Raw genomic sequence first — 12,936 nt, 5'->3', positions numbered from 1 at the left:
ATGACACCCAAATGGTCAGGATACTGGGGGAGAGTTGGGTACACATCCAGGGAATTGGAGGCGGGGGTACTGAGGGGAGGATAGGGGAATTATGAAGCACCCCAGGGAGTTGTGGAGCACCCAGAAAAGGGAGTCTAGGGGGCACAGGAGAGGCCAGAGGTACCCTGGGCTGCTATGGGACACCCAGGATTGGGAAAACTCAGGGGGTTACGAGGCATATGACAAGGGAGGCAGGCCCATCTTGGACAGGGTTAGGGGCACTCAGGGGCACCCAGAGAGGGGTAGGATTGCAGGGGTAGGATTGATGCCAGAGCCCAGGTCTGTGGCACCTCCTTTATTGCAGGCCCTGAAAGAGCCCCTAGTGTGAGGGAGAATCCACGTCCCCACCTACAGCCCCTCCATGCCAAGCTTCACTGTGGGGGCTCGTGGGTGCCAGCAAGGTGCACGGGCAGCCCATTAATGCAGTTGACACGCACGTGGTGCTGGAGCTGCCGAGCCCGGTAGGCGCAAGGATTCCGATTATCTCTCCCCCGCAGGCGGCAGGCTGTGATGCTCATGGTTTTCAGGGTGCTGTGGACCCCAGCTGAGTCAGGCGTCTGGCTGCAGGCAGCCACCAGCTCCTCTTCTGGTTCATGCACAAAGGTGTTGGAGGGCTTGCAGGGCCGTCCTGGGGCTGTCACCTGCCGGCGCGCCAGCATGGTCTCACAATAGCGGTGTGCCGCAATATCAGATGTCCGGGGGTAGTCCACATGCTGCCGAAGGAACTTCTCATAGCGGGACTCGCCCACCGCCCCTGCCAGTGCTGCCAGCATCATGGCCATGCATAGCGCCCAACCCGCCATGGCCACCTGGGGAAAGTGGAGTTAGGGCCATCTGGATTTCTGCACCCCCAGCTGGAAATCCCACTCTGGATGCTCGATTCCTCTACAAATGCCCCCTCCCAGACATCTGGGCCCCTTATAAACCCCCTCTAAATGCACAGGGACCCCTCTCCTTGGACCTCTAGGTCCACTATGGCAATCCCCTGGATACCTGGACCATAAGGATGCCTATGTACCCTGTATTTTGGCACCCCCCAGATGCCTGGATTCCCTATGGAACACCATCCCTGGACCCTTGGGTCCCCCCCACCCCAGACCAATCCCATGTCTCGACATCTGCATCCCCTACATATTCTCCCTTCCCCATGGGATGCTTGGGGCCTTCAGAGTCCCTTCCTGCGGACACCCTACACATCCTTCACCGCACCTGTGTGTGGGCTTCTGTTTTCCTTACGGCCTCAGGTTCTCTGGGATCCCTCCCGCTCCTCTGATCTTCTTTTATACTGGCCCCAACTGGGTCCAATGAGCAAGGATCCAGGGACAGAGGCAGGACAAAGACCAAGGTCCAGCAGATGTGGCGAGAACCAGGCATCCAGGAAGCCACACTCCCCCTTGCAGCCTCCCCAAGGTCATTATGTAATCATTAATGAAACACGTGATTGGCTGCGCAAGTCCCCTCCCCTCGGGTGCCTCCTGCCCGTGTTGCTTTGAACTATACATTCTGGCCTCGACCACAGGTCCCATGGGGGGCAGAACAGCTGGGTCCCCTTGTGTGGCAGGGGAAGATACCATAGTTCCCCAGGGAGAGGACAGGATGTCAGCATCACCGCTGGGACAGCTGACAGATGCTCCTGTTTCTCTTGGACAAGGTGGTATGTCCCTCATTTCTTTGGGAGCTACGTGTCCCTTGCCCCTGTGTCCCTTGCAGGCAAGTCCATACCCCCGGGAAGGTCCAGGATGTGTTTTGCCCCACCGTTACCTCACATGCCCCTGGCTGTTCCGCTGAAGCAGAAACAAGCAAAGAGCTAGAAGCTGACCTGAGCCCATCAAAACCCCACCGCTTTCCTTTACCATCCAGGACAACCTGACTGAGCATGTTCCCTCCACAGGGAGAGGCAGATGGTGCTGAGGAGGTGCTGTCACCACCCAGTGCAAGTGATCATTCTCCTCTTCAAAGACTTGATCAAGACTGATGGAAAGTGGCAGATTGAGAATGAGGAAGAAAGTGAACAGAAGCCCTCAGCTGATCTTCCTCCACATGAGCAACTAAGCTTGACCCCACCAGTGATTCAAGGAGGACAAAGACACTAGCTGCTGACACTCCATGGGTGTGCCTCAGCACTAGGGCCACAGGCAGCTGAAAGATGAACTTTTTGAATATGCATCACCATCAGACCTCACCTACTTGTCCTCAAGGACAGCACAGAGCTGCCCCCTGTCTGTCTCAGGCCCACCATGATCTTCAGCCTAGGGTAGACTTGGTCCTAGCCACAACCTTCCCCAAAAGAGCTGAAAAATCTCTAAGACAAGCCATGGTGAAGGTGGAGAGTGCCCTGCCCTGGGCTGTGAAAGCATTACCCCATCTCTATGGCTCTGAGCACCCGAGAAATCTTCCTCATAGTCGTACAGCCCCTGCAGTGGGACTAGCTCAGGCACCTAGCCAAAACCTTGAAGACATGGAAGATCAGCAAAGCACCCTTGCTGACTCTCTGAGGCTGACAGACCCTGCTTCTGCTGGGTGTGGAAGCAGGATGGGAGATCTCATCTCCATCCCCTGGCTACATGCTGTCTTCCACTGTCCTAGTGTGAGTGTGAAGGAGATGGCATTGCCCGGAGAAGGAAATGGCAAGGATCCGCATCAGCCCTGCATCCAGTACACATTAAGGTGTTGACGTGTTGATGGGCTTGAAGAGGCTTCAGGCCCTGCCACACAGCCTTGGGCACTCAGCACATCCCCAAAGCCTCTCTGCCACCACTGGGAGCCTTGAGCACCTGTGCCCCCTACCCCAAGGGTGGTACGGTGCCTTACCCTGAGGGGCTGGGCTCTTGCTCTGAGTTAAAAGCCCCTGGCCATCTGCCCCTCAACCAATCGCTCAAGTCAAAGAGATGTGGGACTGTCTGGTGATGTCCTGTGGACAACTACCACTGCAACCTGTCCCCCAGGCTGTCACAGCCACCAGAACCAGTGTGTTCTGATGGAATATCATGGTTTTCCCTTTGTGCCCCCATTGGCTCTTGTCCTGTCAGCAGTTACTATTGAGAAAGGTCTGACTCCCTTTCCTCTTCTCCTCCCATCACATGCACAGAGTCATCTTCCGCTTACAATGGAAGCTGAGCAGAAAACCAGAAAAGAAAGGAAAAAGGGGTTATAGGAAGCATTCTGTTTTGGTACTGCTTACTTACCTCAAAGTGCCACCCTGCTGCTTCTGCATGTGAGTAGGCAGCAACCTTCTACCTGCCCACATTTCCCCACAAAGTGTTTCTCAGACACTCTCAGACAGTGGGTTGCTTAAAACACACTAATTTATTGTTAGCTTTGCATCGTGCAAAAGTCCCAGAGGGAGACAATTTTTCCCAACAGGGTGAGTGGTCCCATCCTGTTACAGGTGGTAAGAGGAGCCTCAGTTGCAATGCCATCTTCATTGGAGCTGGACCAGTGGAGATTCCCAAAGCTCTGGTTGTGATGATCTCCTTTTCAGCAGTGTCATCTCCATACCTTGTTTGCTCAGATCAGCAGCACAGACTCCCCAGGCAGTCTTGGGCATGAACAGATTCTCTGTCTCACTACGCAAAATTGTCCCCAGGCCCCACCAGTGTGAGAGGAAGGCAAGTCCAAAGGGTCACAGGCACAGGTTGAAAAGCTACTTCAAGTGGCTTGGGTCCTGGGCACAATTAGTCAGGATGCATTCCAGTGCTGTCTCTAGCTGGCATAGTACAGGTACCTATGCTAGAGACTACACTGCTTGGAGGACCCTCAGGCACCTGTGCCAGAGGTTGCTGTGAGATCAGCTGGTGAGCCACAACCTCTGGTCTCCTGTTGTCCCAGGGGAGTCCCAACTGTCTGGCACTGACGGGGGCATTGTATCTCCCTCTCCCATCTTTGCCCATGCAGGTGGGCTGATGGAAGGCTCCTCCTGCCATACATGACCCCCTCAGCTGCTGTCCTGTGCCGCCATGGGGTCAGAACTGCCTGCAGGGAGGCAGGTAGATGGATGGTCAGGCTGTCATGGCTCGGTGGGGCTGTGCTGCTACGGAGTGCAGGGGAGATGGACTGCATGTGCCTATGGCTCACTGCAGCACACAGGACACCAGCGTGAGAAGCCGCAGACTGCCTCTGTGGGTTAGTAAGGGCAGCATTGCCCCAGGCAAGAGGGGAAAGGAAGAATCTGTCGAGACCAGCAACTAAAAATTTGCCCCTTGGTGCCCCACCTTCTCTGTAGCATGGAAAGGCCTGGGGGGGGTGGTGCAGTCTGGAGAGGATGCATAGGGGCTCTGCAGACACAGGGGTTTGATCTCCGCTCTCTTTCTTTCCATCTCAGCCCTTCAGCCCTTGGAGAGTGACCACCATCCCTTGGTCTCTGCTCTGGCTACATGGATCACCCTCAGCCTGTCTCCAAAGGAAAAATCCTGTGAGCTGTGGGCTGCCGGCTGCACAGAACCTGCAGGAGGCAGCATCTGTCTTTTGGGCAGTTGCTCTGTTTGAACAGTCAGAGCAGCAAACTCCATTCCAGGGCACCCTGTCCACTGGGGCAAGCCTGACAGCTGGTGTCCTCCCTGGCTGCCTGCAGGACAGCTGCCCTGCTTGGGCATCTCCTGTCCCCAGTGCTGTGCTGTCACCGAGTACTGACTGATGCGTTCAACTAAAGGGCCACAGAGGAGCACCGTGTGCTTGGTGGGCTAAGCGCTTTGCTGGCTCCCTGGTGACCCAGCGGTGCGTAGTAAGGCACACGGAGGAGGTTGGTGTGACCCAGAAAGGAGCTCTAAGGGCCACGACACGTTGTGCAGTGGGGTAAAGCTGCGAGGCAGGCAGTGGTGGGCTTTTTCTGGATCTCAGCAAGAAAGGCGCAGCAACAAATGGCTTAAGAGAAAAGATTTAATAGAAGAAAAAGAAGAATATAGATAGTGAGTAAACCTTAATATCTCAAGTAAATCATAGACAGCAAGTACATCTTCAGTCACAGGCCTGTGCCTGCCCAGGTTGACTGTGGTGTGGCTCATCAAGTGCTAAAAGTGCAGCGGTCTCAACGGTCAGGATCAACAGGTTTCACCCCTTGTTCCACACACAGCTTAGCTTTCCCAAAGGCCTTGCACATTACAGATGACCTTAATAACAGAGGGGCTTCTCCAGCCTGAAGGGAGGAGCCCAGTAGAGCTGGAATGGCCTGTTCAAGATCACTAACTCTGCAAACACAGTGTCCTCCACAAGGTTCCTGACACACCGGGTGCACTGAGAGGTGCAAGAAGGGTCCTGGAGCACTGCAAAAAGCACACAGAGGCCATGGGAAGCCCTGAGAGGTACACCAGGACCACCCCAAAAAGACATGAAGGAGCCTGTGATGCCATGAAAAACATAGAAAGGCCAAAACCAATGTTCTGGAAAGCATGCCAAGGCTGCCTCAGCACAGAGGCCTCGTGGTGTGCCAAAAGATCCCAAAAATCCAAACCCAAAAAGTCCTTGGCAAGCGGATGGGACTGAAGGGCACAGAAGGGCTCTGTGAGGACACAAAAGGCACAGAAAGGCCAACATGGGAGCACATAAAGGCACAGGGAGGTGGTTAGCGTGCACCAAAAAGCATCCGTGGTGCCCAGAAAGATGCAAGGACCGTTCTGGAGTGCTTGTGAAACACCAGCTGGGCCAGGACTCTGCTCCACCTATGCCTGCAAAGCTCCTGAGTGCCCCATGGTGCTGCTGGCAAAGCCAGGGTGAACACGGTGCTGAGGGTGAGTGTGATTCAGGCAGGCACCTGGGCAATGTCCCTGCTCTGGCACAGCTCCTTCTTGCTGAGCACCAGGGAGCATGGCCCTAAGCTCCTGGGGCTCAGGCCCACTCCCTTGGAGGAGAGACAGAACCCCAGCACAGGAGGCAGATGTGGGAGCAGACTTAGAAAAACAGATGGCCGGACCTCCTTCCCTGCTCCAACTTTCCCTGTCTGCTTGGTGCCAGGGAAAGGTCTCTCATCACAGGACATTTGGTAACAGCGTGGTGGGTGATGGCTGGCACTATCACTCTCTTGTTGTGCAGACACTGGCACTGCTGGTGACAGGCTGAGCTCCGCTCTGTCCAGAGACTGGAGCTCATCAGGAAGCAGCATGATGCTCAGCCCAGGGCTCTCCATGGCCCTCGCTGTGTGTCCTCTCACCCAGCAGCCTGGTCCTCCCCAGCCATCCTGCCAGCTCCGTGAGGGAGGTGGCTGACCCTTGTCCCAGCTGGGCAGCTGTTCCCAGTGCTGTGCTGCTGCCCTGGAGAGCAAGCATGCAGCGCCTGTCCACTGCCACGTTTTGACCCCTCAACAGGGATCATGGAATTGTAGAATAATTAAGCTGGTGAAGAAGAATCAGAAGCTAGCAAAGGGGCTGGAGAACAAGTCTTACGAGGAGCGGCTGAGGGAACTGGGGTTGTTTAGCCTTGAGGAGACTGAGGGGAGATCTTATTGCTCTCTAGAAATACCTGACAGGAGGTTTTGGAGAGGAGGGAGCTGGCCTCTTCTCCCAATTGTCTGGTGATAGGACAATGGGGAATGACCTCAAGCTGTGCCAGGGGAGCTTCTGACTGGATATCAGAAAAAAAATTTTCACAGAAAGAGTTATCAGGCACTGGCAGAGGCTGCCCAGGGAGGGGGTTGAGTTGTCATCCCTGGAGGTATTTAAAAGATGGGAAGACAGGTGCTCAGGGACATGGTTTAGTGGCAGATAGGAATCGTTTGACTCAATGATCCACGAGATCTTTTCCAACCTGGTGATTCTATGATTCTATGATTAAGGTTGGGAAGGACCTCTAAGATCAACCAGCCCAACAGCCCTATGCCTGCTGGACCATGTATAAAGAGCCACATCTACACATTTTTTAAACACTTTCAGGGATGGTGACTCCACCACTGCCTGGGCAGCCTAGTCCAACGCCTCACCACTCATCCAGTAAAGAAATTTTTCCTGATGTCCAATCTGAGCCTCCCTTGGCACAACTTGAGGTCATTCCCTCTCATCCTGTCTCAGGGGAAGAGACCAACACCCATCTCCCTACAACCTCCTTTCAGGCAGTTGTAGAGGGCGATAAGGTCTCCCCTCAGCCTCCTCTTCTCCAGGCTGAACAAGCCCAGTTCCTCCAGTTCCCCCAGTTGCCCCATCACACGTGGCATCCTGCAGCCCTCCTCCCCGCACGGCTCAGTCCCAGCCTCTGCTCCAGCTCTCCTTCACACCAGCTTCCCCAGGAGCGGGATGGCTGGTGGGCTGCCTGCTGGCAACACAGGGCGCTGAATTGTTGCGCTTTAATTTTTGTTTTATTCTAATTGTCATTCATTTCTTCCAGCCTGGAATGTGTGTGTTTCCCCCCCCCGTTGGTTCCGTCCCGCCTTGGTACGTTCCGAGGCCTCCCCGCCCCGCAGCGAGGGGCAGCCTCGTTCTCGCGCGAGCCCCGGTCTCGCTAAATCTCGCGCGAGCGGCCCTGCCCGGCCTTTTCCTCAGCGGGGCGGGACCATGGCGGTCGGCAAGAACAAGCGCCTCACCAAAGGCGGCAAGAAAGGCGCCAAGAAGAAAGTGTAAGGGCAGCTAGGAGAGGAGGAGAAGAGGCCTTGGGGCGCCGGGCGGGTTGCCGCGGAGGCAGGATGCCGCGGATGCGGGGCGGATGGTGGTGGTGGCAGCCGGGGGAGCCGCGGCCTCTGCTGTCATGGCGGCGGCGGGGGGAGAGCGCGCGCCTCGGCTGCCTGTGGGGCGGGGGAGCCCAAGCGGCGGCGGCCGCAGGGACGGCGCGGCTCCTGGTCGGGATGGGCTGCCTGCGGCCCTGCCGCCTGTCGTAGAAAGGCCTCGGCGCTGTCCGTAATCCTCCGGGGTGGGTCCGCGGGCCTGGCGTGATTTGCTCGCTTTAGAAGTGCGGGTCTTGGGTCGTGGTCGTAGAATCATAGAACGACCCACAAATATCATCGAGTCCCCCTCCTGTCTCTGCATAGGACAGGCCCAAAATTCACACCATGTGTCTGAGGGCGTTTTTTAAGTGCTTCTTCAATATTGTCAGGCTTGGTGCCATGACTGCTTCCCTGGGGAGCCTCTTCCAGTGCTCCGCTGCACTCCTAGGGAAGAATCTTTTCGTAGTATCCAACCTAAGCCTCCCCTGGCACATCATCTTGACATTTTCTTGTGTCCTATCACTGATCACCAGAGAGATCAGGGCCTGCTGTTGGTGCACACTTCGATATGTCTGTTGCATTTTACTTGTTAAGAAATGAAATAGGATCTTAATGGGGAAGTTATTTAAAACGCATCACTTGTATCACGCTGGAGCAGTAGCTGGAATTGTGCTGTATAGGTGCTGTATAGATTTTGTTGTCCTAGATTTATGATGTTTCTGCAGTTGCCTTCTATCTTTTCTGAAGCAAATTGAAATGAATGCCTCCCTCACTGTAATGGAAACCATTACCTGTCTCCATTAATGTATTTACCAACCTGTCCACATTAAACTTAGTAGAAAATGTTGCTATTTGAATTTCCATTTCACAAAGCATATGGGGAGGAAGTTGATGTTTCAGCCTGGTTTATTCTGAGAAAATTAGTAAAAAAAGCTTTTCTACTTTATTTAAATTAAAGGGTTGATCCTTTCTCCAAAAAGGACTGGTATGATGTCAAAGCACCAGCGATGTTCAATATCCGAAACATTGGAAAGACACTTGTCACCAGGACTCAAGGAACTAGTAAGTAATGAGGTTTTATGGAGTAGAGGGAAACATATTTGTTCCATGTGCTATCTCCAAATGAGAGTTGATTAAAGAACTGCTGATGAGTACTTTTTGCTCAATATTATGAACCTGGAGGGTTTTTTAAAAAAAAGAGACTTCTAACTTAATTGCTTGATGTGAGCAAATTTTCTTAAGTTGACAGTTGTTTAAATGGTGAGCTTAGTTGCAGGGAAGCTGATATGAGGTGGCCCTTGTTTGTATAAGAATGCCAAACCATGGATATGATATGGAAGGACGTGCCTGAAGTTTCTCATAAACTGCTGTTGTGGAAACCTGATTAATTTGAGGAAGGTTCAGACTGAAGGAGTCATTCACATTACAGGAGACCTTGGTTGTAACAGGATCATAAAGATCATTGTGTTAGGAGAGACTGAAATTTGAAGCTTCTAGGTAGAGAGATCTGAGAGCTAGAATTGCTTACAATGGGAGCATATGTAGATGCGTCACTGAAAGGTAAAGGTTTTCATATGATCTGGCACACCTTAGGAAAAGAAAGCCTCTGTTAGGAGTGCAGGGTGATCTGGATAGAGGAAACAGTATTTTTTGAAGTTTAGCATTGTAGAATGGCTAAATGATTGCATTATACTGTTCTGGTTGAAGTTAAATTTATGAAGATGATAGTTTCTTTGAACTGGTAAAGTAAGAGCCACTAAACCAAGTAATAGTCAGCCAAAATGGTTAGCTGTAAGAGGTAGAGCTGTGAAATGGCTGTACTTCGGTGTTTATTACTGCTGAACACATGTCGATCTTTATCTTGTCACTATTTTTCATAATTTCTGAATACATTGTAACCCCTTTCACTTTAAAAAAGTATTATATATGCTGGTTTTTGTGTTCTGCATATGATACCATCTTAAAATGATTCTTCACAAAGTTAACAAAATACGGTATTTGGTTCTAGAAATTTTATTTGATTTTCAAGACACATAAACTTCAGAGATGTTAAACTAGTGGCATCACCTACTATTAGAAAACATCATATGGAAGTTCAGTATTTGATTTGAATAATACTTCTCTAATGTCAAATAAAAGGTGTTTTATTTTGTTTCATAATACAGAAATTGCCTCTGATGGACTGAAGGGTCGTGTATTTGAAGTGAGTCTGGCTGACCTGCAGAATGATGAGGTTGCCTTTCGTAAATTTAAGCTGATAACTGAGGACGTTCAGGGCAAAAATTGTCTGACCAATTTCCATGGAATGGACCTCACCCGGGACAAAATGTGCTCCATGGTCAAAAAATGGCAGGTGTGTAAAGGATGAAATCTGTGCTGTTGCTGGTGCCTTTAAAAAAAGGAGGTGACTGCTGATGCATTGTAAAGCTCTGTTTGAAGTGGCATCAGCAGGTATTAATGAATGTCAGGTGCACGGTTTTAAGAAACTTGTCTGTCATGTTGATGACAAATGACTGTTTCTTTTTTAGACAATGATTGAAGCCCATGTTGATGTCAAAACCACTGATGGTTACCTGTTGCGCCTCTTCTGTGTGGGCTTTACGAAGAAGCGTAATAACCAAATCCGCAAGACTTCGTATGCCCAGCATCAGCAGGTTCGACAAATTCGCAAGAAGATGATGGAAATCATGACCCGAGAGGTCCAAACCAATGACCTGAAAGAAGTTGTCAATAAGCTGTAAGCTTTGGCTGCATTTTCTTTTTTTCTCCCCTAAAGTTTAGATAGTTGGCTGTTGGTCAGTTGTTACTAAGTACTGAAGAAATGCTGGTACTTCACCTCCTGTTTGACCAGGCAACGTCCCTCGTGTAGAAGCTAATGTGCCATTTTCTTTGTATAGTCTCAGTCTGCATCATATTTGACTTTCATCAACCATCATGTTTGCATAAATTTATAATCGGGCTCCTCACAGACTTCTGATTTGTGTTTCTACAAACTAAAATAGCAAATTGTCATCAGTTGGGGCTCTGAATGTTCTGCATTCTCCCTGTAGAAAGAAGTGCTCCAAAGTATGGTGTTTGCCTCTGAAAGTTTTATTGCAGATTTGCTCTCAAAACGAGCACACTTGCACTATATCCCTTCTAACATTGCAAGGAAAAAGTCTTTGAGTCTTAACAGACCTGAAGAAAATAGTCAACGTGAAGGTAGTTTTGAGGCAGACTTCCACAGAATGTTATGTATTCTTAAGAACTACTTAAAGCCTGTGTTGCTGATGAAGAAGCAGGCACAGTTTTCAGTGGTCTGTTAACTGATGTGCTTTCTGATTTCTCAGGATCCCAGACAGCATTGGCAAAGACATAGAGAAGGCGTGTCAGTCCATTTACCCTCTTCACGATGTCTATGTGCGCAAGGTTAAGATGCTGAAGAAGCCCAAGTTTGAATGTAAGTGGATGTGGGAAGCCATTACTTGAAAATGCATTTGCTTTTGGATAGAAGTGTTTAAGCAGCATCATAGGCTTAAGTAGCTGTAGTAGTTAAAAGGCTTGTCCTAGTCTGACAAAGCAGTGATCAGGCAGTTTGGAGCTTTTTTGAATTCTTGCCTGAAACTGCAGCCATATGTTTAAAGGCTTTGACTTGGGAATGAATGATGACAAAATGTTTCGGTCCCAGATGACGTGGAATGATTCTACTTTCCCATTTTCTGACATTCCCATATAATAAAGTGGTACGTTCTTGACCTACCTCTTAAAAAAAAGAAAGTTTAATTTGTAATTTCTTTATGAGCATTTATGTTACTGCTTGTTTTTGTCTGACTGTCAGTTACTGCAGCAGCATCTCCATGCATGAGCTTTCTGGAATACACTTGATCATACCTACATTAAATGTTTGGTGGTTTAATTAATATATGAAGAGCAATTCAGTCACATAAAACCGTTGTAAATAGGTGCGTCTCTCACTGTTATAATACTTGTTCTTTTTAGTGGGCAAGCTGATGGAACTGCATGGTGAAGGTGGTGGTGCTGGAAAACCTTCTGGAGATGAGGCAGGCACTAAAGTAGAGCGAGCTGATGGATATGAGCCGCCTGTGCAAGAGTCTGTCTGAAACTAAAAATTGATCAAAAATAAAAGTTTTAATATAGAGAACTAATGTTTGGTTGCCTGTATTGCTACGGGACAATGTTGGTATTGGATATGTGTATGGGTTTTTAATAAGGTAAACCTATTGCCTTGCTTTAAAAAAAAAGAAAATGCTTGTTTTGGAAATCTGTTTCTTATGATTGGTGTTGCAAGGTAAGTGGAAGAAGGTGGGTTGTCCTTTCTGAAAGCTGCTGTTGGAAAGTACAATACCAAGGATTCTGTATGGTGTTTTTTTCCCCCAGTAATTTCGGTCCTCACTAAAGAAGTCTTGTGGATGTATGTAGAGGTGGTAGCTTGTGTTACAGCGGTGAAAGGTGCTTCAGTGAGGAGCTTTGTACAGGGCAGATGGGTTGCAATACAGAGAAACTTGCTATTTCAGATGTTTTTTATTCTAAGGAAGTCTTGGAAATACCAGTCTGCTTGAGAATCACATATTTGTATGTTTCAGCTACTTAGTGTTAATTTGATGAGACCGCTCATGGGATAGAGTTGGTCTTTGATGCTCAAAAGGGGTTGAATGATCGTCAAGTTGCAATTTTGATAGCAGTGTTAGTTTTGAGCAGTGTAAAATGCAGAATATATTTAGGAGTAGGGTTGTATAGAGAGTTTTAACTTTTATGAGAACTCAGAGGTAACTGTAATCCCAGGTGAAAACCTGTGGAAATTCAGAGGAAAAAATAATAACCATAAAAAGGTGATGGCTTATGTTCTGTAAACAAAGCATTTGAAATTACTCAGTAAATCATCCAAGAGTGCTTTTTGCATTATCTGATGACGTGTCTTGGTTTTGGTATTGTTCACCTAATGCCATCTTAAAAATAGAAGGGTGTTTTTCTGGCTGAAAAGAGGAGTATTTTTGCACTACTGGGATATTTAGTTTAGAATTGGCTGACATATCTAAACTGTTAGTAAGTTGTTAGTAAGTTTGTGATTTCAAACTTGAGAACATTATACTGACCTGTTTGGAGAGGTCACTGAGGTAGTGGTGGTGGCTCTTGCAGTCAGCTGTGACAGAGCTTGGGGCAGGAAATGGTGGAAAGCAGTGAAATGGTACTGTTGCAGCAAAGATACTGGGGGGAAAAGTAGAAGGATGCTAGCCATGTGCTCTTCAGTGTTGGGGATTTTCAACTTTTTCTAATTG

The 12,936-nt window shown here is 49.4% G+C and overlaps 2 protein-coding genes and 1 non-coding gene across 3 annotated transcripts; 2 read left to right on the top strand and 1 right to left on the bottom strand.

Annotated features, from left to right (window-relative positions):
• Nucleotides 1-319: 319 nt before the first annotated feature.
• LOC104065145 (ribonuclease CL2) lies at nt 320-1,436 on the bottom strand. Its single transcript, XM_009567582.2, has 2 exons — nt 1,249-1,436; nt 320-848 (listed from the first exon to the last, which is right to left on the bottom strand). Exons 1-2 carry the CDS (start codon nt 1,411-1,413, stop codon nt 411-413), a joined length of 603 nt encoding a protein of 200 aa, XP_009565877.2. The 5' UTR covers nt 1,414-1,436; the 3' UTR covers nt 320-410.
• Nucleotides 1,437-7,420: 5,984 nt separating this feature from the next.
• On the top strand, nt 7,421-11,801 carry RPS3A (ribosomal protein S3A). The gene is made up of 6 exons (XM_009567282.2): nt 7,421-7,576; nt 8,619-8,722; nt 9,826-10,013; nt 10,189-10,397; nt 10,990-11,099; nt 11,639-11,801. The coding sequence occupies exons 1-6, from the start codon at nt 7,515-7,517 to the stop codon at nt 11,758-11,760; spliced, it is 795 nt and encodes a 264-aa protein (XP_009565577.1). The 5' UTR covers nt 7,421-7,514; the 3' UTR covers nt 11,761-11,801.
• On the top strand, nt 11,297-11,366 carry LOC128852199 (small nucleolar RNA SNORD73). The gene has a single exon (XR_008449907.1). It is a non-coding gene; the product is annotated as a small nucleolar RNA SNORD73 (small nucleolar RNA).
• Nucleotides 11,802-12,936: the final 1,135 nt, after the last annotated feature.

This window comes from Cuculus canorus, chromosome 4 (genome assembly GCF_017976375.1).
Source record: "Cuculus canorus isolate bCucCan1 chromosome 4, bCucCan1.pri, whole genome shotgun sequence".
NCBI lineage: Eukaryota > Metazoa > Chordata > Aves > Cuculiformes > Cuculidae > Cuculus > Cuculus canorus.
The sequence above is the reverse complement of the archived record's forward strand: the minus strand, read 5'-3'. Positions and strand labels throughout refer to the sequence as shown.

Bases quoted from the DNA above. Each gene is read 5' to 3' on its own strand.
- RPS3A (XM_009567282.2), top strand. From the start codon at position 7,515: ATGGCGGTCGGCAAGAACAAGCGCCTCACCAAAGGCGGCAAGAAAGGC. The intron at 8,723-9,825 runs GTAAGTAATGAG...TTCATAATACAG, and splicing joins CACCAGGACTCAAGGAACTA to AAATTGCCTCTGATGGACTG. The intron at 10,398-10,989 runs GTAAGCTTTGGC...CTGATTTCTCAG, and splicing joins AAAGAAGTTGTCAATAAGCT to GATCCCAGACAGCATTGGCA.
- LOC104065145 (XM_009567582.2), bottom strand. From the start codon at position 1,413: ATGCCTGGTTCTCGCCACATCTGCTGGACCTTGGTCTTTGTCCTGCCT. The intron at 849-1,248 runs GTGCGGTGAAGG...CACTTTCCCCAG, and splicing joins AAACAGAAGCCCACACACAG to GTGGCCATGGCGGGTTGGGC.